This window comes from Cebidichthys violaceus, unplaced genomic scaffold (genome assembly GCF_023349555.1).
Source record: "Cebidichthys violaceus isolate CVI_PGR_0920_01 unplaced genomic scaffold, fCebVio1.0.p SCAF_7, whole genome shotgun sequence".
Taxonomy (NCBI): domain Eukaryota; kingdom Metazoa; phylum Chordata; class Actinopteri; order Perciformes; family Stichaeidae; genus Cebidichthys; species Cebidichthys violaceus.
The window spans coordinates 15308402-15329127 of NW_027176927.1; the positions used below are offsets into that span (position 1 = coordinate 15308402).

At 42.6% G+C, this 20726-nt stretch overlaps 1 protein-coding gene across 4 annotated transcripts in view; it reads left to right on the forward strand.

Moving 5' to 3' along the window:
• The first annotated feature begins 316 nt into the window (after positions 1–316).
• nbeal2 (neurobeachin-like 2) overlaps positions 317–20726 on the forward strand; it is a 31694-nt gene continuing 11284 nt past the window's right edge. The window contains exons 1-29 of one of the 4 annotated variants that reach the window (XM_068735247.1): positions 317–982; positions 7871–7959; positions 8130–8294; positions 8705–8786; positions 9121–9233; positions 9489–9571; positions 10264–10349; positions 10448–10751; positions 10887–10993; positions 11280–11366; positions 12250–12333; positions 12538–12636; positions 12808–13442; positions 13539–13671; positions 14028–14147; positions 14260–14590; positions 14789–14871; positions 14991–15083; positions 15226–15397; positions 15803–15936; positions 17019–17178; positions 17498–17600; positions 17763–17913; positions 18172–18327; positions 18471–18630; positions 19021–19109; positions 19231–19938; positions 20054–20238; positions 20425–20581. In XM_068735247.1, the coding sequence (XP_068591348.1) occupies positions 908–982; positions 7871–7959; positions 8130–8294; positions 8705–8786; positions 9121–9233; positions 9489–9571; positions 10264–10349; positions 10448–10751; positions 10887–10993; positions 11280–11366; positions 12250–12333; positions 12538–12636; positions 12808–13442; positions 13539–13671; positions 14028–14147; positions 14260–14590; positions 14789–14871; positions 14991–15083; positions 15226–15397; positions 15803–15936; positions 17019–17178; positions 17498–17600; positions 17763–17913; positions 18172–18327; positions 18471–18630; positions 19021–19109; positions 19231–19938; positions 20054–20238; positions 20425–20581 (4944 nt within the window). In that variant the 5' untranslated portion in view covers positions 317–907. Of the gene's footprint in view, positions 983–6566; positions 6881–7870; positions 7960–8129; positions 8295–8704; positions 8787–9120; positions 9234–9488; positions 9572–10263; positions 10350–10447; positions 10752–10886; positions 10994–11279; positions 11367–12249; positions 12334–12537; positions 12637–12807; positions 13443–13538; positions 13672–14027; positions 14148–14259; positions 14591–14788; positions 14872–14990; positions 15084–15225; positions 15398–15802; positions 15937–17018; positions 17179–17497; positions 17601–17762; positions 17914–18171; positions 18328–18470; positions 18631–19020; positions 19110–19230; positions 19939–20053; positions 20239–20424; positions 20582–20726 lie in introns of those variants that run through there. The other 3 variants (XM_068735248.1, XM_068735249.1, XM_068735250.1) reach the window with 3 other exon arrangements.

A 20726-nucleotide genomic window follows, 5' to 3' on the forward strand; every position in this document is an offset into this window, starting at 1 on the left:
AGCATATGGCGTGAGGTCAAACAAAATTAAAATACTTCTTATTTACAAATTCTAAGTTAAAACATTTAAAAAACAAAATTCAGTGGGTGGGGGGCATTCTTCAAAGTGAGGACTTTTAATTATTTTAACACTTGTGTACATTTATACTGCACATAATTTAACAATTTTACTGTATAGTTTGATTATGATCCTATATGTTACTTTCATAATCGATCAACTGTACCAATGTAGGCCTCTCAGTGTTTTTTAAATGTTATCAGTACTCAATGTTGCTTGACAGAATGGTTTTTTTTTTTTAAACTTCGCTTTAGTCAGTTCGTTAGAGGAGTCCTGCAGGAGGCTGTCAGTGTGTTTACGTGTGTGTGTGTCTTTAAGAATACCAGCCTACCTGTGAGCATGATCTACAGTCAACTCTTCCCTGTATGTCTTGTTACAGAGACACTAGTTGACGATAATGAGCTGCTGCTCATCCCACGGGACTGTTCATCTCTGCTGACTGAATCCACATGGGCAACACAGTCATCTCTTGGTCTTGAGCTGATGGCATCGGTCGCTTCCGTGGGAAACTCTCTCCAATAGGAATCATTTAGCAACAAGCTCGCTGTAAATGCGGACATGGGTGTTCCTCCAGACATGCATTTCCACGCAATTTTGTTCCTGGTTTGATCATTTCGACAGCGATCGCACCGTGGGCAACACTCACACCGTCATGTGTTGCTTTTTTATGCCACTCTGATAACTTTGCGTGACAGAAAGCACTTTTGCGTGGATTATTGCGCCTGAATTTTGCAGGAATGGTTCCCAGGAGCGTGCCGCGCGTCCTCCTGCATTTAGGAAACAACTTCAAACAGCCCCAGCTTTGACCAAGCTCACCCGTTTCATGATTTAACAAAAACAAAAGGGAGATATGAGCAACCACAAGAGCGGCGGGATGGCATCGAAGGAAAGGCTGTATGAGCTGTGGATGTTATATTACACAAAGGTGAGTGTGGAAGACCTGACGGTGACACCTGTTGCAGCCAGCAGGTCCTCTGCCTAAAGTTTGTAACATGACCCGATAAAACACACGACCGTAGTGTGTGTCTGTGTGTGTCTGTGTGTGTGTGTGTAACGTTACTTAAGCCATGTCTCTGTCGTTTGTTGTAAACGGTTACACGAGGAAGTCGCTTCTGTTTGTACAGCAGCTGCTATTTTACCGAGTGGTTGGGCTACTAGAGCCATTGTAGCTTATCACCAGTGCCACTTAGTCATTTAAATTATTGAAATCAGTAACACAAGCAGTAATGGTAGGCTATTTGAAGCATATTAGCCCAATTCATGAAGTGTGTTTAATTCTGCAGCCTACCTGCGATGCAGGTGTCACTGAGGCTACTTCCTGTTCCTGAGTTAAGCATGTCACATGTAAACCATAATGGCAATAATGTTGTTATAGATCCTGTTTTATTGTTCAGGAAACAACTGAAACATATGGTTTTGACTTGGTGCCAGCAGCACAATGCCTATTACTCTATAGGCCTATCAATATTAAATACATATCTAATATACATAACAAAAACAAAATTGATGTGAAAACTATTTTGGCAATATCCGAAAAGGAGTGTCAAATTATTTTGTGTTATATTTAGGTCTCAGATGTTGCCCTCTGTGGATGTGACTGCACCTCATTCCATTGGCTGTGCAACATCTAAGTAATAACTATGAAACAAATTCATAGTTAAAGTATATTGCTCATGCTTTCATGTCATCTGTCCTCTTGAAGGAGAAAGTCAGTTTGGCAGTGAATACATTTAAGGATCACTATTTAATGTGTTTGCAATCTGCTCCCATGCCTGAGGACAGAGAAAACAAGATTATTTCCAAGATTGCATGCACTGTTTCTTCACTGTGGGGCATAAAGACTGATCTCTTGTTATCACAGTGGATCTAAGGATCTAAGAATAATGTCTAGTCCTAGACTAGGATCTTTTTCCTTACACATCTCTATTGGATGTTGCTTTAATTAAGGCTTGATTTCAATCTAGTAAAATTAAATGCTGTCAACAGGACAGAAGTCAAAGCTGGAATAACTACAAATTGCTCTAAATGCATCTGTGACACACCTCTTGCAGCATCTACTATTAAAGAGGTAATTTGGTGTGTTTGTGATTTGCCCTGTTACTTCTCTGGAAACAAAAGCAAGTTAAAAAAAAACTGTCACACATAAACCATGAGAGAGAGAGAGAGAGAGAGAGAGAGAGAGAGAGAGTCATCGGTGTGTGTATGTGTGCCTTTTGAATCTGACTGTGACAGCTGTCTGGCATCTCTATTTGCAAGACCACTTCCTCATTTACTAGCTGCTTCTTGGCTCTCAATTAGTTCTCATTAGTTGTCCTGAAGGCTAAAGGAACAAAGTTTACAATATTTTCTTTCCACATTTCCCACCAGTGAATGGCACAACCATGCAAGCGTTCTTGTAGATTTTGCATGTGTGCAAATGACCTGCCCTTATTGACAAACTGCAATGAAAGATGGTGGCGGCTAGGGATTTAACTGAGCCTGGTAGTATTCAACGCCACCACCTTATGTGACTCAGAGGAACACAATAGGCTGCAGAAAGGCAGCAGAACCACTTCAGAGAACAATCACTTGCCTCTCCTATAGAAATCTACATGATGTTTTTGTTGTTGGCCTGTTTGTCAAGTTGGCACAGACATATCTTCTTTTAACTGAACACATCCCATCTCACACGTCAAGGAAAGTTTTGACCTTTGCAAATGAGCCAAAGTGGTCAAGAGATCTTCACTCTATTTAATAGGCTTTTTGTTAGTGTTGCAAACAAGCCTTTTCTTATTTGCAATGGCCTGACACTGTTTGAGGGACAACAGACACACCCTGGCAGCTGTAAATATCTCAGTGTTGTACGTCTCTGTTGATAACAGGTTTTCCTCAGATGTCTTCATATATTGGTTTCAGACTTTTTTCAAGTTTTTTCCTGCATTCATCAGCCTCTGTATCCTGGCAGCATCTTCATTCAAGTAGTAAACTCATTAGAAAATTAGATGATGGGAGTTACAGAATATGATAAAGCTGCAATGAATCCTAACAGTTAATTCCAACGTGTTTGAGTACATTCAGTATCTCAGCCATCTTCTGTATTTGCAATAAGAAAGACAAAACGTGCTCAGGCTTGTCGGTGATAAAGGAGCTCTGCTTCCTCCAATTGTGCAAGAAATCACACACCCCTTGCAAGATCTTTAGAACAGCTGAGATTTAGGAGTGAAAAGTCATTGTGATATAGAAGCATCTTTTTACTTAAGTATTCCTAACATATTTTGCAAAAAATACCAAACAAACAGGCAGGCAATGATAGATATATTTATAGTTTTATGGATAAGAGCTTCTGTTATTGATCAGAGTTGATTATTTGCTATAATTGAGACAACACTGTATGGATACATTATATCACCGTAGACATCATTTATCTTAGACCTAAATCTATTAAAAACATTTTTTTATTGACAATGTAAATATACAATGTTAACTCATTAAATTAATCTTAGTTATCAGGTTTTTGCAGTTTTAAGTGTGGTGAGAGCGATGCTCAGTGCACATCAAGACTCTCATACAATTAGTTACAAACCACCTTACCGGCACAATTTCAGAGCTCCATATCTCATAATCTCATATCTGAGAATTCTACTCAGACCATCATAAATGCTCGTTCCTGGTTACAGGTATGGACATACCCAGAAGAGTGTGATAATCTCTGAGGGAGTAACTTAACTTGTCAGATCGTGTCTGAAGACAACCAGAGGGTATTGTTTTTGGATAAAGACAATAATACTGTTAGACTGTACTTTGACAACTTTGTGGAGGACTTAAGCAATTCATTTAATAGTTTATTTAATTTAAACCTGTGAACAATTTAATGACATGGTAGGTTATAAGAGCCCAAAGTTATGTCTTCATGTTGTTTATTTTGTCCCAAAACTGCTAAAATATCCAATTGTATTCAATTTACATTTATAAATAACTGAGAAAAACAAACTTTGTATTTTACCTGAATGAATGACAAATTGTTCAACTAGTTGAATCAACGAATCAACTCAGCTGTCGATGGTTGCGGGAGACTGCATTTAAATGAAGTCTCATTTCTTGAAAAAGCTGGTGGAAGGTTTCATGTGTTAGAGAATCATGTGTCAACATGCAACATTTAGGAAGAGCTGAAACAATTTGCTGATTAATAAATTAGTTGTTTTACAGAAAATGTATCAATTGTTTTAGTAATTTTTCAGCAAAGAATCAAAACAATCCCACGTTGCAGCTTTTAATTTGTGAAAGTTAAGTTAACTTGGGCTGTTTGGAAATTTTTCACAATTTTTAAGTAAGCAGGATATATGACTCGGTGATGCAGTGAGACAGCCTTTATGTTTAATAAGCTCCGGCTAGAGATAAGTGACCCAAGACACACTGAGGTAAACTACAGACCCTCTAGACAGCATTATTCTGGATGAAAGTGAGAAATGAAGCAGCATGTTTGTGTTGATGCAGTAAGATGTACGGCTGGTACAGAAATAGTGTGTGATTATCCTGTGATTATTAGCTTGAGAGACTGTTAGAGGGACTAATTGAAGCCTGTAGCGGTAGAGATGGACCACAGTAACAACCAGACTCTCCCCCATCCACACAGCTGTGAAATCAGCTCCTCTGCTCGCTATGAAGAGAAGTCACATTTCCTTGCTTTTGTCGTCATGCTGTCAGTCACCTTGCTGTTTATTGATCACATATGAGTCACATCCATACGAGAGATGCAACAACAACAGCCACCCCTGCAGCTCCCTTTGACCATCCTGTGAGCCTTGTAATTGAATTCCCTTGTGTGCCGCGATCTCCCCTGTTTACCAACAGAAGGACCAACCAGGAAAATCAAAGTGCTCTTTGCTTTCCCTTGTGCAGGAAGCAGGAGCGAAGCAGAATGCCAAGCAGCAGAGAGCGGCACAGCTGCTTGGCCATGTGCAGAGAAAACAGAGATAAATGGCACAGTTTATAGGGTCGGTACCTCATGGTTGGTTTGTGACATCAGTTCTAATAGCATCTTTATTGAACAAATCCTTGAGCTAATTGCTCTTGGAAATGTTTAGGGAAAGAAGTTAATACAACCGAGAGCAAAGGGTGTGTATTTCTTCTGAGGCGTTGATCAATTTTGTAAGGGAGGATTTATAGATCAAGGGCGCGGACATGAAGAAGGGCTCTAACTGGTTTTACTTCTCATTAGCGAACCAGATTCACTTCCTATCTGTGATCTAATCATTTTTTACTATACGTTTAAAATCCAGCGGTGCCAGTCACACCATGCAGCTTGAGTGTACCTCAACAAAGAAAAAGCTACTTTTATCGCCAGGGAACAGAAAAAATGATACTTCCTTTTTACGTGAAACTAGAAAGCAAATCTAACTTGCTACATTTATTTATACTAAGTGTAAAAACTTAGGGAACATCTCCCATCTGTCAGAGGCTGTCCTGGCCACCCTCAGCAGGCGGTTGGCAGGATCGTTAGCTTGATTAAGCTCACCTGGGCTTTCTAGGCTGTAAAAGCGGTCTCTTTCCCTTTCTATAGCTACACCTTCAACACTGCCACAGCATATGCCACCCATCCATGCACTGCTTTCATTTGCTAACATTGCTGATCTACACGCTCCGTTGTTCATGTGAGTTAACCTTAGTTTAATAAATTATGTTTGGTTTTAAGTATAACCCCATATTCCCAGAGCCATTTTGTGACAATAAACACCTGTAAAAGTACTTAAAACTGTTTAGTTCTCGCCAAGCAGGTGTCTCCAGGACCACATTTTGTCAGAATGACACATACGCACAGAATCACAACGTGAAAACAATTACTGTCTCACGCAGATACGGCTAAGGAAGGCTGTCGTCATATCATACAGTTTGTGACCTCATGAATTACAAATTGCGTCACTTAATTGACCCTTATTATTGTGTGTCCTTGTACATTGTGATTTCCAGTAGGCAGAATTAGAATTAATGACATATCATCAACAGCACTGGATGATTAAGAGTCATAAAAACAATACTAGTTAATGCATGGTGAGTAATGTTAGGGAGGATTCAGTCATTCAGCTACTGAATCTTGTATTGTAAAGTAAAACAAAGCTGAAGGAGTGTTGCAAATATGTCCTTGCCTCTCCTAGTCATGTCTCCCATACCTGATTGTCCAGATGTTGAAGGCAGAAAATAATAGGTTGTTCAGTTAGGTTTCCTGTAGATGCTATGTTTTATGTCATTTTGTTATTTTTTCAATAGCTGGCTAATCAGATTTTTAATCTAAAGCGTTTGATGACGTGGTAAAGGCAATTGGACAGATTTTTCTCCAACTAGAAATACAGTATTCTGTAAATTATGACATTCACTGCCTCAACTTGTCACATTTCAGTGGCTCAGTCAGTGACAACTATTCCAACTGAGAGAGCTGAATTTCAGTGTTTCTCCTGCAACATATATTTTCTGTGTTAAATTTAGAAAGCGTAAACGCAGTTCAAGTGCATAGTTGTTGCTGTGGGAAGTTTTTTTTTTTTTTTTTTTAATAGGGGCCTCCTTCATATCTGCTCACAACTATAGTAAAAGCAAAAGAGGAAGGGGTTTGATGAGGAGGCTGCGAATGAAGGAAATAAGCTACGGTTAGAGTGGCATGTCATTTCCTGGTTGCTCGTTTGACGTTTGGAAGACCAGAAAAGAGCGAGTCTGACGGAGCGGTGTTCAGCTTCTGAGCTGCTGGCTGGAGACGACACTGAAGGCTCATCTGAGACTGGGTTCACAAGAACCTGGCACCCTGCTCAGCCACATACAATGAGAGATGGACTCGCTCATAACTCAGTGCCAGTTGGTAATGTACATTTGACATTAATGCAGCATTAGAAACTAGTTCAGGGTCAACTGCATTAGATTTCCATTTATGACTTATAGTTGGCTTAGGGGAAGTACCAGATTTATTGTTGTGCTTTTTGTTGTTCTGTATGCTATTTGTGTACAATGAGTCAGTCAGTCTGAGACAACTCATGTCTTCCATCATGCTGCCTGTTCTACAAAGGCTGCCTCAAATACAAGTAACTGTGACTTTGTGCATACTCAGCGAATCAAAATGTTCCGGTGGTTCCATCACACGGTACATCAAGGAACATTTTGAGGTGTCTCTGATTTTTGTAATTTGATTTGAAACACTGGGTTCCCATGAGTAGCACCGCTTGTCTGAATCGCCAGGAATTTTTAATCTGGCTTTATATAAAAAGTAAAAAAAAAAAAAGTCTAAGTTTAAAGTTGACCCGTGTGACATTTGTGTTGCGTGATGTAAGGAGAGAAGAGTGACAGGATATGTTGCACTGCAGAGGCTGATTAAAGCTGTGATAATGACTGTTTGTATGTAAACATACCCGTATAATTGAAACCATCTTCTATTATACTATAAGGACGCAATAATGCAGGAATGTTTATGACAATGACATGCGTACAGGGAGAAGTTGTTATTGTATGTACTGAGTGTTTGGAACTTATGACTGAAATTTTAACCTCCCTGTTTTGAAAAAGGAAAGCATTGGCTCATGTGTTCCTCTCTGTGAATTACATCTCTTTGCAACATCCTGTTACAAAAACAGGTCATAAGCTTTAGTCAGTGCCATGTTTTCAGCCACAGTGTGTCACAGTTAAACGCTCAACCTTTTCAGAGTAAGCAAAGAACATATTCCATTGGTATTTATTGTGAAACCGTGCACATGTTTCACACACACTATTATTTACTAACACTGCATGCTGCATATAATGTGCCTGGAGGCATGAAGGCCCCTTTCTTTGCTCATGTCTTCTCTCCTCCCTTCTGCAGAAAGACGTGGACTATCTGCAGCAGTGGTTGGAGGCGTTCGTGGCGTCCTTTGAGAGGCTCATTGATGTGCATTCACTGGAGCCTCGGAGGTGAGTAGTAGTAACAAACTACACTGCCAGAAGCTCCCACCGGTTTTTATTCCCCAAAGCAAGATGAACTCTGACCTTCTGTAGAGATACCGCTTTGACATGTTTATGTTATGTGTAAACGCAGCCCCTGTTACAACGCTCTTTGCCTCTATGCTACTGCCATCTTCCAGGCCGGAGGAGTGCAGCTCCGAGGTGCCCTTGCTCCCCAGGGAGGTCCTGGTGTTTCTCGGCACCCAGCTATGGCAGAGTGCAGAGCACCTCTCCGACGACGCTGAGCCCAACAGCACCACCCCTCACCCCCTGCTCCTCATCAAGTTCTTCATCATTATCTGCAGGTGAGGGCCCAGCCTGCTGTGTATATGCCTCGTGGTAGTACTATTTATAGTAAAACTATATTCAGGCAGTTACTAGAGACCAATGGGACTACTGTTTTTTAAGTAAATAAAAATGCACCTGACTTGAGGTAATGTACAAAATTAGGTATCAATTTCTTTTATTTAAAACTAAATCTTTACTTATAACAAAAGAAACAATGGTAGAAAAGGGAACCAGATGAACTACAGTTTGAATTCCATTAATTAAATTGCAATACAGGTTGTCCAAATGGGCTGCAACTCCATCACAATAAGTTGTCCCTCACATGTACATTCTGTGTATTTGTATTTGGGTTTTTTTTGTGCCTAAAATGGTCATATTGGGTACATTTTCTTAACACTCAATTGCACAAGTTTCTCTCTACTTCTAGGAATATGGAGAACATCGACCCAGAGAAGACCCCTGATTTTGTTTTCGAAGCCATCAAGCTTTTGAATTTCTGTTTGGACCAGGTAAGGCCATTACAAACGTTAGCTCAAACAGGACACAGATTTCAATGATTTATATCAGGGCTTGGCTCCACTGCATGCTCAGTATATCAAGCATGCAAAGATTATTTAGTGCTCTTAAAGCCAAACAGCAGAGAGACAGTGAACAGTAACACCCTCACACAGAAGTAACAAAACTAGTTTACACTGAAAAGAGACATGGGTGTGTGTCACCTTCTATTCAATGTACTGGAATGTGTTGCATTTGTTGTATGAGGAATGTCAAAGACAGGTGTATCTGTGCTGGTCATGCGTTACACATGTGTGACTGGGGGTCCAAACGTTTTATTTTGGACAGCTTAAGAAGGGACAAGGGGAGCAGTCTTCTCTGCAGACGGTTGTGCAGTATGGACTCGTGCTGTGTGAAAGCCTGTTTGACCCTTATCAGACATGGAGGAGACGCCTGGCAGGGTGAGTGTGTGTGCTGCTTCACCCTGGAGATTCACTGTGTGAATGTGTGGGATGTGGGATTCAGTCACAATACCCTTACACTATCGTGTGCATTTAACATCTTGCCCAACCGTTGTGTGATGTGTAACCCACCTTGCTTGTTGCCTCCAAGCCTTAAAGTCAAACCTCATTAGTGCCGGCAGTATTCGTGGCAGTCATTGACTGACTAGGCGTGATGTGAGTCAGTGCGGTAACTCGAGGCTTTGTGTGTTGCAGGGAGGTGGTGAGCTTGCTGGAGAGGAACAAGTATAAGTTCTCCCCGCTGGCCTTGCCAGAGGAGCTGCCTGCTCTTTTTCATGGTGAGACGCTCCCTTTCGTCTGCTCTTTCACTGTGATCCCTGTCAGACCTCACATACCACAAGAATCACACTGTTCCCTCCATTGCCTAAACACAGCTTAGTTCTGTCATCTTTGACATGAAATACCCGGACCTTTTTATTTTCTCCAAATCTCCTAGTTAATCATACTTTTCCATGTTGCTTATCATGGAAAATAACTGGTCAGTCCGGTCAGTAAGAGTTTTAGGTTTTGGCTAAAAACTTAAATTGTTCAGCATCTAATTATCAGGTTTCAATCACCAGAGTTCAAGCTATTCTAATTATAGAAGCCCATTTGATTAGCGAGCACTAATCTATAAGCCATATGGGAAATCACAGCCTGGGCAAGTTTCAGTATGTCCAAATTTTAGGAGGATTAAACTGTAATAGCATGCTTTAATTAGAAATGTTAAGAGCTAATTGTGTAATACCTAGCCAATTAGCAAGGCGTTGGCTATTCTTTTTTCACGTAACTCAATGATAGACGTGGCTTGCAAGGGAAGCTTTTGCTCAGCCATTATACAATGAACATTTTACATTTATTCTTATTTTTCTTAATTTTAACACACCAACATTATATTTTGATAGCACTGTGTTACTGTTTTCTGTATTGTGGTTAAGTGAAAGCTGGTTTTGCATGACATTGTTCCTTGTGCTTGAATACATGTTCACAGAAAGTCTCCAGGAAAGCGAGCAGATCCCAGAGCTCCTCACACTCAGATTCGTTCTTCTCCAGGGTGCTGTCATCAGTGGAGGAAAGGTCTGCTGTCCTCTTTGTCATTAATTATTGTGAAAACACTACAAATGCAGATTAGAACTAATTACAGTGAGGTGACTGTGTCCATATTGTTTTTCCAGAAGAATGGCCTTCTTTCCATCACCCCTCACTCTGTTGATGACCTGTTCTCTGTTCTGCGAGCTTGGTGCAACCGGACCTCCCCTGAACCCAAGAGCACAGGGCTCTCACAGCTGACCCTGCAGTGCTTGACCGCGATGATCCATCTCCTGCACTCCAGCAGCCCTGCGGAGCGGCAGGTGGAGATCAAGACGATCCTAGAGAGCTACTTCCAGCTCCTCAACTGGAACCGTCCACTAATCAGTGAGCAGCTAGAGAGGCAGAGCTGGGAGGACAGCCTGATCTCCCTCCAGAGACAAATGCTAAGTAAGAGCATGTCCACTAGGTCTCAAATCTAGCTTAGCATTCAGCATTCTATTTTATTTATCTCTCTCAATCAGTATGAAGGCCAAATTATCGATTTTCCCGGCATGTCAACATCCTCCTTGTTGTCAATTTTAGCTGCTGTTCCTGAGATCCTGCAGTGCTCTGACAGGCCAGTCCTGCAGGCTGTGTTCCTCAACAACAACTGCTTTGAACACATACTCAGGCTTGTTCAGAACAGCAAGGTCAGACCCCTGTCCATTTAAAATGTGTCTGTCTGCTCTGTCACCTGTTTTTATTTCTGTCATTTCTATTTCTCCTTTTATTTGCCTGGATGCCACATCTGCTGTTCAATGTGAAATATCACAAAAAATGTATGCTTATGTTTTCCCCACATGGCTACAACATATGTTGCGGCTATTGACAGACCAGGATCAAACCTGTCACCTGACAGATTACTTTTTTTTGTCTAATTGTCTGTCTTTTTGTGTTGTGTGTATGTGTATGTGCCTGTGTGTGTATGTTCTGCAGCTCTTTCAGAGCAACATGCGTAGACCGGAGCGTGAGGTTGTTTCTGACCCCACTACATGTTTACTGTCAGAGGTCGAAGTGGACCAGGTACTTCCCCACTCGGTGTTGATATTGGTCTGTCAGCAGGAAACTCAGCCTTCTCTCTACTCGTTAGCTGCTCTGAGCTATTTAAACAGGAAGCTTTGGGCAGGAAGTCTGACTTACACTCATTTGTAAATAAAGCAGGTAGTGTGGCTATATGTGATAATTGTAGTCTGGTGTTCCGTTTTTAATCTGTTGCATCTGACCATCTGAAGTATCCACTTACAGCCTGTGTTGTATGTGATTTACTGTTATTTTGGGCGACTTGAATCCGACTTGAAATAAAAGAAAGCTCGTGCTAGCTTTGTGCACGTTGAAAAGTTAAGATTCAAATTATCAGCGAGAGGATTAATCTTTGCTTGTGTGGGAGTGTTGATTTATATCACATTTGTAATTAGAGGCTGAATTCCCTGTTGACAACACACGGCAAGAAGAGCATGTTGTGTTTTTCATAGTGCATGAAATGGTTGTTTTTGAAATGCATGTCTTTCCTTCTTTTCCTGGTATTTTGGCTGCTCTGTCGTGTGACTGGTTGTGCTTGTGTGAAAGACCTGGCTCGTGTCCTGGGGTTTTGATGTTTCCTAATTTCCAGCAATAGTTGGGGATTACCTCTGCCTTTTTTTTTTTTCTTGGTGGTTGGCTTTGGTTTTTGCATGCTGGGATCTATCAGTAATTAACAAAGAGGCGATTGTTTAGTGACTGATCCAGCAGTGCACTTACTTCGACCCAGTGTGCTATAATAATTGCGGTGTGGAGTAATCGTTCATTCACTTGGTGAGAGATTTCCTCAGAATTGATTTGTTTTCATTTTTGGTCATTTGCAGTTAGAATGTTCAACTTTTTGGGGCTTTGGTTACATTATTTTAACACAATCATTATTTTGATGTAGGTTTTGGTGAAAGGATCAGACAGTATTACAGTTCATGCGCTAGGAGTCCTCACAGCTATAATGAGTAACTCACCCTCTGCTAAGGTAAGGCCCTTTGTGATCCACTATGGTTAAATCATACATCCTTCATTCTTCTGTACATGTATTATAAAGCATATCATGTTATGATGACTACAACACCAGCAAAAATTAATTTAGGAAATTGAATTGTAATTCTATGGAAGTGTGCCAACTAGTTATCCCCTGTGGAGCCACTCTTCAGCCTATTTCTGTCTCCTTCCCCCTCAGGAGGTTTTCAAGGAGAGGATTGGCTACTCCCAGCTGTTTGATGTGCTGAAGAGTCAAGGTCAACCCACCAAAAGGCTTCTGCAGGAGCTGATGAACATGGTGAAACACTCATTTCCTTATTATCCCCACTGAGTGCGGAGATAGTAGAAGTCAATTAGCACTTATTGATGACCTTGTTCCTATTTGAATTGTGGTGCAAGTTATTGACCATGTGGCCACGTCTTAACCTTATTTTCTGTTCTCACTGTTTTTATTCCTCTCTGTCTCCAGGCAGTGGAGGGTGAGCATGCCCATGCCCATCACCTTGGCATTAGTAACGAGCAGCCTTTGCTGCTGCTCCTGCAGTGGCTGCCTGACCTGTCGGGTCAGAGGGACCTTCAGCTGCTGGTGGCCCAATGGCTGGCTACGGTCTGTGGTGGCTCTTTATCCTGTCGCACAGTGGCTGTGGAGGCGGACATGGTGGGGGCTCTGCTGCAGGTGCTCTCACAGCCCCAGAATCTTGACAGGCAGTGTGCAGACACCCTGCTGGGCCTCCTGCAAGACCTGGGTTCCCTGTGTCTGAGACCAGAGGAGCTGAAGAGCCTGCTCAGACTGCTCAGGGTGGATCAGGACAATGGCGCAGTGGTGGGGAAGGTGCACCCTTACTGCGCTCGCGTCATTCAAGTACTCTCGGCCATGGCGGCCAGAGAAGGCCAGAACAGTGCCTTGCAGTACTTTGATCTTACGCCCCCCATGGCTGGTATTATGGTTCCCACGGTCCAACGCTGGCCAGGCAGCAGTTTTGCCTTTCACGCCTGGCTCTGCCTCAACATGGAGTTCTCCAACAACCGTAAACCCTCTGCCACCTCTAGTACAGGGGCTCAGCATGAAATGGGAAAGGGACCACGCAGGAAGCAGCTCTACAGGTACATTTGCGAGAAGTGAAGGCACAAGCTTTCATATGTATATGGCTGCATTGTACACTTTTTTTGTGACAGAATGTGTTGTTTTTTTTTGTGAAGTTTCTTCACAGCAAGTGGAACTGGTTTGGAGGCTTTCTTCACCATGGAGGGAGTGCTGGTGGTGGCTGTTTGTACTAAGAAAGACTACATGGCTGTCGCGCTGCCAAAGCACCCACTAGCTGACTCATGCTGGGTGAGTGTGGACATGCATAGTACAGCTAGAAGTTTGGCCAACATTTGTCCTTGTTTAGCCTGTCCCAAATAAAAATAGATTCGATCAAGGATAAAATCACACATCAATTTACTGAGGGGCGCTGTCTGGGCATGTAACCTTGGAACATATTTACTGTAAGAAATTGTAGAGTGTACCTCTTAAAGAGATAAGTAGCTAGAGGTCAACCAATATAGGTTAAATTAAAGCTGTCAACTGTTAGACTGTGTTGCTCTAGTTCCTCAATACAAAGATGTATCTTTGTAAGCACCAAACGTCGAGCACCAAATTTGCTTTTTTCAGTTTTGTGTGCTCTTTCATGTCTTCACTCATCACAGCACTCGGTGGCTATAGTCCACATCCCAGGCCGTCGTCCATTTGGTCAGAACCTGGTCACCATCTACATCGACGGAGAGCCGTTTAAAACTGCTCAGCTTCGCTTTCCATCTTTCAGTGAGGTAACTGAAGCTTGTATCTTATGTGTCCTGGCCATGGTCGTATTCTAGCTGAGTAGTTCCCCTTTATTAATCCAACTTCCTCTTTCTCCCCGCCTGAACCTGACTCCTGAAGCCTTTTACCTCTTGCTGCATTGGATCTGCAGGCCATCGGACCACTACCACCACCACCTCCCCCAACCTGCTCACGTCCTCATACTCCAACCCATCGCCTGAGTTTGCCTTCCCTTCCTATGGCCCTTCCCTCATGCGTTCCCAGTCCTTCCCAGCCACCTTTGCCGGAGGCCGCTGGGGGGCTTTGGGAGACTCCCCAGTGCACACCATCCCAGCAGGACTGCAAGACACAGAGTGGGGAACACCCACGTCTCTGGATGGGCTCCTGGGCACAGCCTTCATCTGTCATGAGGCTCTGCAGCAGACACAGACAAGAGCTCTGCATGCTGCAGGTAAGTCACACTCTGCTACAAAGCAAATGTTGTTTATTCTACACATTACCCAGTTTTTGCAGAGTTCACCCAACAATCAAATGTAAAGGAACCGGTAGTAAACAAAAACACAGAATACTCCTTAGAGTATTGTTTTTTTCATGTAAACCAAGTAATGTTTGCATAATGGCCGACAATATTTTCTGCTCTCCATCACAGGCCCCAATCACGTGTCCTTATTCAAAGCAGAGGGAGAGTTGTCTGATCTTAACAGCAAGCTTCTGCTCTACTACACTCCACAGGTGACCCCACTGAAACACAGAAAAACTTGCACATTTTATTACACTGCTTTCATTATGTGAATAACCAACAACACCAGCAAAATATTTGTTGTTTACATTTGTGCATATGTTTTCTACAGGCCTTCAAGGGCCAAATATGTCTGGACCTGTCGCCCAATCACCAATATGATGGCAGGTTTACAGGACACAGGGTAGTGAACTGGGACATCAAGGTTAGATATGACAAGTGTCAGATCAGTCTAACATCAGTCATGTTGTATGCTGTCATGCTGCTTCCTTTTTGGTCAGGTGCTTGTCGTTGACTCTATTTCTGATCTAAATAGGAATAATATGGTAGTTTTTTTTCTCCTGCAGGATGTTGTGAATGTGGTGGGAGGTATCGGGGTTTTGCTGCCCCTGCTTGAGCAGGTATGTGAGACTGAGCAGGTTTGCAATGGCAGTCAGGAGATCTCAGATCTGCTGGGACCAGACCTCACCTCCCCCAGAAGCCCTGCTGCTATGCTGCTGCCACTGGACAAGTCTGCAGGTCAGCTTTTTTGTAATTTTGGTATATCAAAATTCAAGTATCATAAATCCATTATCTCTTCTGTGTTGTTGTTCCTGTTTATTTTTGCAGTGCTAAATGCTAAATATTTTTTTCAGTGCAGTTCAGAGTCAGAAGATGTTATGAAGGGTAGCGAGTCAGAGTTTACACACAATGCATGATGCAAGGACAAACAGGGTGTGCTAGACAGTCACACGTCTAATGAGATAAATGAACAAAATGAGATAAATGGAACAAACGGCATAACGAAAGTGAGACAAATACCTTTGCAATGGCTCATCTTGAGATATGATAATCTCAGTAAAATGCTTGGTAATGCATAAATACGTCTGTGGGTTACACAGGAAATCTTAAAAGTTGTTTTGCACTTTTTTTTTTTTTTTTCAGAGGTAAGACTAGAGAGAAACAGCATCGCAGCCTTCCTGTTGATGGTGAAGAACCTGATTCGTCATCACCCTGTCAATCAAGAGAGCCTGCTGCACTGCCATGGGCCGAGCACAATAGGAGCCATGCTCAGCAAAGTAAGCTCCCTGCACGTCGTTTCGCTCTAGCAAGTGGGAACTAATTGCGAGAAGAAAGGATTAGCATATGAGAGTGAATATTTGACCTTTTCCATTGTAGTTCTGCTGTGTAATTGCAGTGTAATGAGTGGGTATGGTGTTGTTGAAATAGCTGTGCCTCTTTAAAAATGACAGTATCACATGCTTGTGTGGGGAAATTTATGCAGAGTTTGCCCAGCTTGCTCGTGCTTACTGCGAACAAAGAATATCAGCTTTAAAATCGGTTGCCTGAAATTTAAAATCTAGGAAAATGATATGGAAATTAAAACAAAATTGAAAAATGACAGACATGGAATTCACAATGAATTGTGATACACTAGTGTTACTCCTGTTCTCAGTTCTTGGTGTAATATTTTGCTGATAAATGTCAAACTGCTTAGTGGGTCTCACACAGGCATAACGAGCCATCTTGTTAGCTTTTTGCGGCTTATATAGTAGCAATAGTAATGTTGGGAATTTAGGAGAAAGCTGTATATATAGTAGACACAGTGATGGCAGTACAATGTTAGCTGTGTTTGATGCTGAGCCACGTCATAGACAAACCTCCATTGCTTTGTAATGGGCAACACAGTTTTTCTGATTGGCTGAGCCCTCTAAAGGTGCAGTAGGCCTAGTTCAATATGATAGCAATGATTTCTTCAAAACTGATGACATGTGTTTGAGTTCAGTGGTTTACATTGTCACACAGTGTTAATGTGAATCTCTGATGGTAGCAGCCAATCGGATGTTACGCTGGTGCAGCACAGACGTGCTTTTAGTCTGACAGGATATTTTGAAATACATGACGTTAAGGTGGAGCATCCTGTAAGGAAACTATGTCACAATAGTCACACGAGGTTTCCATGTTTGAGAGCGGCAAAGACAGAAACACACATAGGCATACACTGAAGACAAACACTTGTACTGAATATGCTCAACTGACTGCAACACTTCTTCAGCCTCAAGTGTTACTAAAAATAGAATGCTACACAAACCCGTGTGCACAGATAAATCCAAATAAATGAAAACAAACTTAAACACTCCTCCTTCTTCATCTCCTGCAGGTTCCTGACAGTATGATGGACATGAACGTTTTAATGGCCTGTCAGCTGCTGCTGGAGCAGGTTTTCAACGAGGGCAACAGCACACTTCTACAGCAACTCTACCACCACCTTCTATTTGATTTCCGCATCTGGACTAAAAGCCATTTTGCTGTTTGTCTGGGTAAGGCACAAGCGGCCCTAGTGTTGTGGAGTATTGCACCTGTGTACCTTTTCATGTCTGCCGAAGCTGTTTGTGTCCCTTTTTATATGTATGACTGAAAGGAGCAAGAGGAGGCTGAAAGCAGAGAGAGCAGAGATAGAATACATTAATGTTTTGAGTTCAGGCAGTGGCAAAGATTAAAAGAGGATCTGTGCCTCAAGCTACACTTTGATACCCTGTTTTGTAAATGAATGCACTTCTTTGGTGCAACTTCGAATATTGGTTTGACATTTCTAAAAACGGGAGAGAGATGACAAAAGTGTTTTTCTTTCTTCCAAAGCCCACGTGCAGTACCTGGCATCTGTGATAAACAAAGGCAAGCAGAGCATTAAGAGGAAGTACGGGGTCCAGTATGTTCTGGATACCATTCGCACATTCTACAGGTGAACCTTTGACATTCATAATGTGGTTGCAAAATAAGACACAGATATACATATATTAAGAGTTAGTCCAAACATACTTAACGCTATCTATTTTAAACCATGATTTTCACTGTTCACAAGAAGATAATTGATTTATTTCTTTACTAATGTCTTTGGCCATAGTGTGGAGAAAGGTGGCAGGAGTCTGTCTGAAGAGAAGCAGACTATTCAAAATGCTCTGTTCGCCTTGCTGAAAGACTTTCTCAAGTCTCCTACACCAGAAGACCTTCACAGTGTCCTCGCCTACATTCTGACTGTCGGAGAGGAGAAGCAGGTAGTGCTCATATGGTTCATCTATCTTCCTTTAGGGAGTTTAATTTTGTTATCATTTGACCTTTTTAGCATGATATTTTACTTCCATCGCCAAATGAACCCTGATCTACCTTTTTTACTCATGTTTTGGCATCTCCGTACTTTCAAACTCCTGTGACCTCTTAAAACTTAAACCCTCCCTAAATCCATATTTCATGGTATTTCATCGTCCTCATTCACTTCTCTCCTCGTTCCTCATGACTTCTCCTCTCTTTATCAGGCTGTCAGAGCCTTGGATGTGCTCTATGAACTCTTGAAGACCAGCCCTCCTCGTGAGCAGGTGCAGGCCGTGCTGCTGGACTGGGGCGTGGAGCAGCTGTACTGCTTGCTGCTCACTCCAAGTTTCGGAGACGAGGCCAGAGAGAGGGTCTTCAGGGTGAGAGCAAAAGACTTGACCTCTTCTTAAAATGCTTCAGCTTATCACTTGACACATTTTTGCTTTTCACCGCAAACTCCAATTTATGTATTGTCAAAACAGAAAAAAAAAAACGTTTACATAATTCCCCTTCAATGTTGCAGGTTTTATACAAAATCCTCAAAAGTGAGCGTGTTTCTGAGCGCAACAAGCAGCGCATCAAACTGAAGGATTTCGGATATCTTGGCTTGGTTTGTCTCCTTGATGAAATTCCGGTAACCATGACCACTGTGCGATGTCTGTACGAGCAGGTCCTTGCTACAGGTAATGTCTCTCGGGTCTAGTGAGCTTGAAATATTGAAATTGACGGCACCTAAAAAGTTGCCATCAAATCTTAAGTGTTTCTCAATAACATTAAATAAGCAAAAGTCAGAAGTCAAGTTAGCAGTTTTAATGTTGAAAACTCATCTGCTTCATCAGGATAATTCTCTGGCAACAAAAAAATCAAAAAGAATCAACAGCTGCTTATAAACACAACAACTAAACTGATAAGAATAAGAGACTCGTAACTTTGTTTTGAGTTTACTTTTGTTATTATTTATATTACATAGTTCTTGAGTTTATAAAGGACCCATAATCTATAGCAGAAAGCTGATTAAGAGATAGGCTCCAAAGGACTTTAAAATATAAATCAAATTTGCTGCTATCCCACAGATGCGACCCCAAACTTCCGAGATCTCCTGGCTGTGGTCTGTCTATCCCATCGAGCTGAGCTCACTGTCCGCTTGGACGTCTGCCGCAAGGTCAGTCAGCTTACCTTATTGACATTTCTGCCAGAACAACCATAGTCAACTTTTGAGTGTGAAGTTACAGCCTTGTAATGAAAACAACCTCTTCCTCTGATCCTCTCTGATATTTCCCCAGCTCTTTCATCTGATCTACTCCAACGAAGATTATGTGAAGCAGCTTGCAAGGCAGCCCGGCTGGCAGGATGTTTTGACCAAGCTCTATGTGAAAGAGTTTTACGAGTCCCACGCTGCCAGCATCGCAGGCTCCAGCACCCACAGCTCCTTTGAGCCAAACTACCGGCCACCGCTGCGCAGGGATCAGGCTCTGGTTATAGAGGACGTGCACTCTGACATCTTCCTGAGCTACCACACCTCGCAGGACATCGAGGATGAGGAGGAGGATGAAGTTGGCCGGCGGGACATCTCTGAGGGATTCTCTGATTTATCCCAGTCACCTCCAAGTGGAGGCGGAGGTCCACTTAAAACCTTCACCGGCTCCCTCCATTTTAAGTCTTTTGATTCGTTGGACCAAGGGAGTCACTCGTCCTCCACCTCCAACGTGGTTGATATCCCCACATCTGGCCCAGGCGAGGAGGGGAAAGACTACCAGCCCCAATCTCCCTTTAGTAACCCGTTTGATTTGGAGCTAGGGGGAATGGGAGACACTGGCACACACACTCCTGCAGGTAGTCTAACAAACACACCATCTCCTCTTGAGCACTGCAAACCCTTTCCACCTGCCAGACCCAGGAAGAGCTCCAGTCTGTCCAACGTGCTGGATGATACCAGCTATGGGACAGACCCTCCAACTGGAGACACAATCTCCAATACGTCCAACCCACAGGTATGACTGCTTCCTCAGCTTAGACAATAACTGTCAATCAAGCCCCTTATTTAAGAGTATAATGTCTAAGATTTTTTTTTCTGGGATGTGGGACTGAGTCTTGTTTGCTTTACAGCAGACCCCTGAGGAAGAGCTGTGCAACCTGCTAACCAACATTGTCTTCTCCGTGCTGTGGAGCCGCGGCGGGGCGGAGGCGACGGAGGACGTGGTGTGGCGAGAGAGAGGACAGGTCTTTTCTGTTCTCACCAAACAGGGCTCCTCCTGTCAACTTGTTCGCCCTCCCGATGACATCAAACGCAGGTGATTTCAAATTGACTTGCCCTCACCTAACCAGCACATTGAATTGACATTGAAGCCGTCTGGCAATGGAAAAACAAATTGAGCCACACCTACAGCTGTGTCATGTTTCTGTGTGAACATCCAAATATGTTATTGTGTCACACTGGGGCAATGTATTCATAGTCTGTTTGCCACTCTGTGTGCCAGTCTGTTGGAGATGATGCTGGAGTCGTCTCTGTCAGACCTGAGGGACGCCCAGGGAGTGTCTCTGCCTTTCTGTCCCAGTTTGGTTCGGCTCCTCAGGCTGCTGCAGGACTTCCTGTTTGCTGAGGGTACAGACAACCAAACGCTGTGGAGTGAAAAGGTATATCACATATTATCCCATCGAAAACATATGGACCACTGACATATTCTGTTTGGGTAATTTTATGATTATGGAACTGCTCCATCTTGAAAAAGGTTGGTCGACTTTGAATTCACAAGGGACAATGGAGTAAATAAGCCCTTTA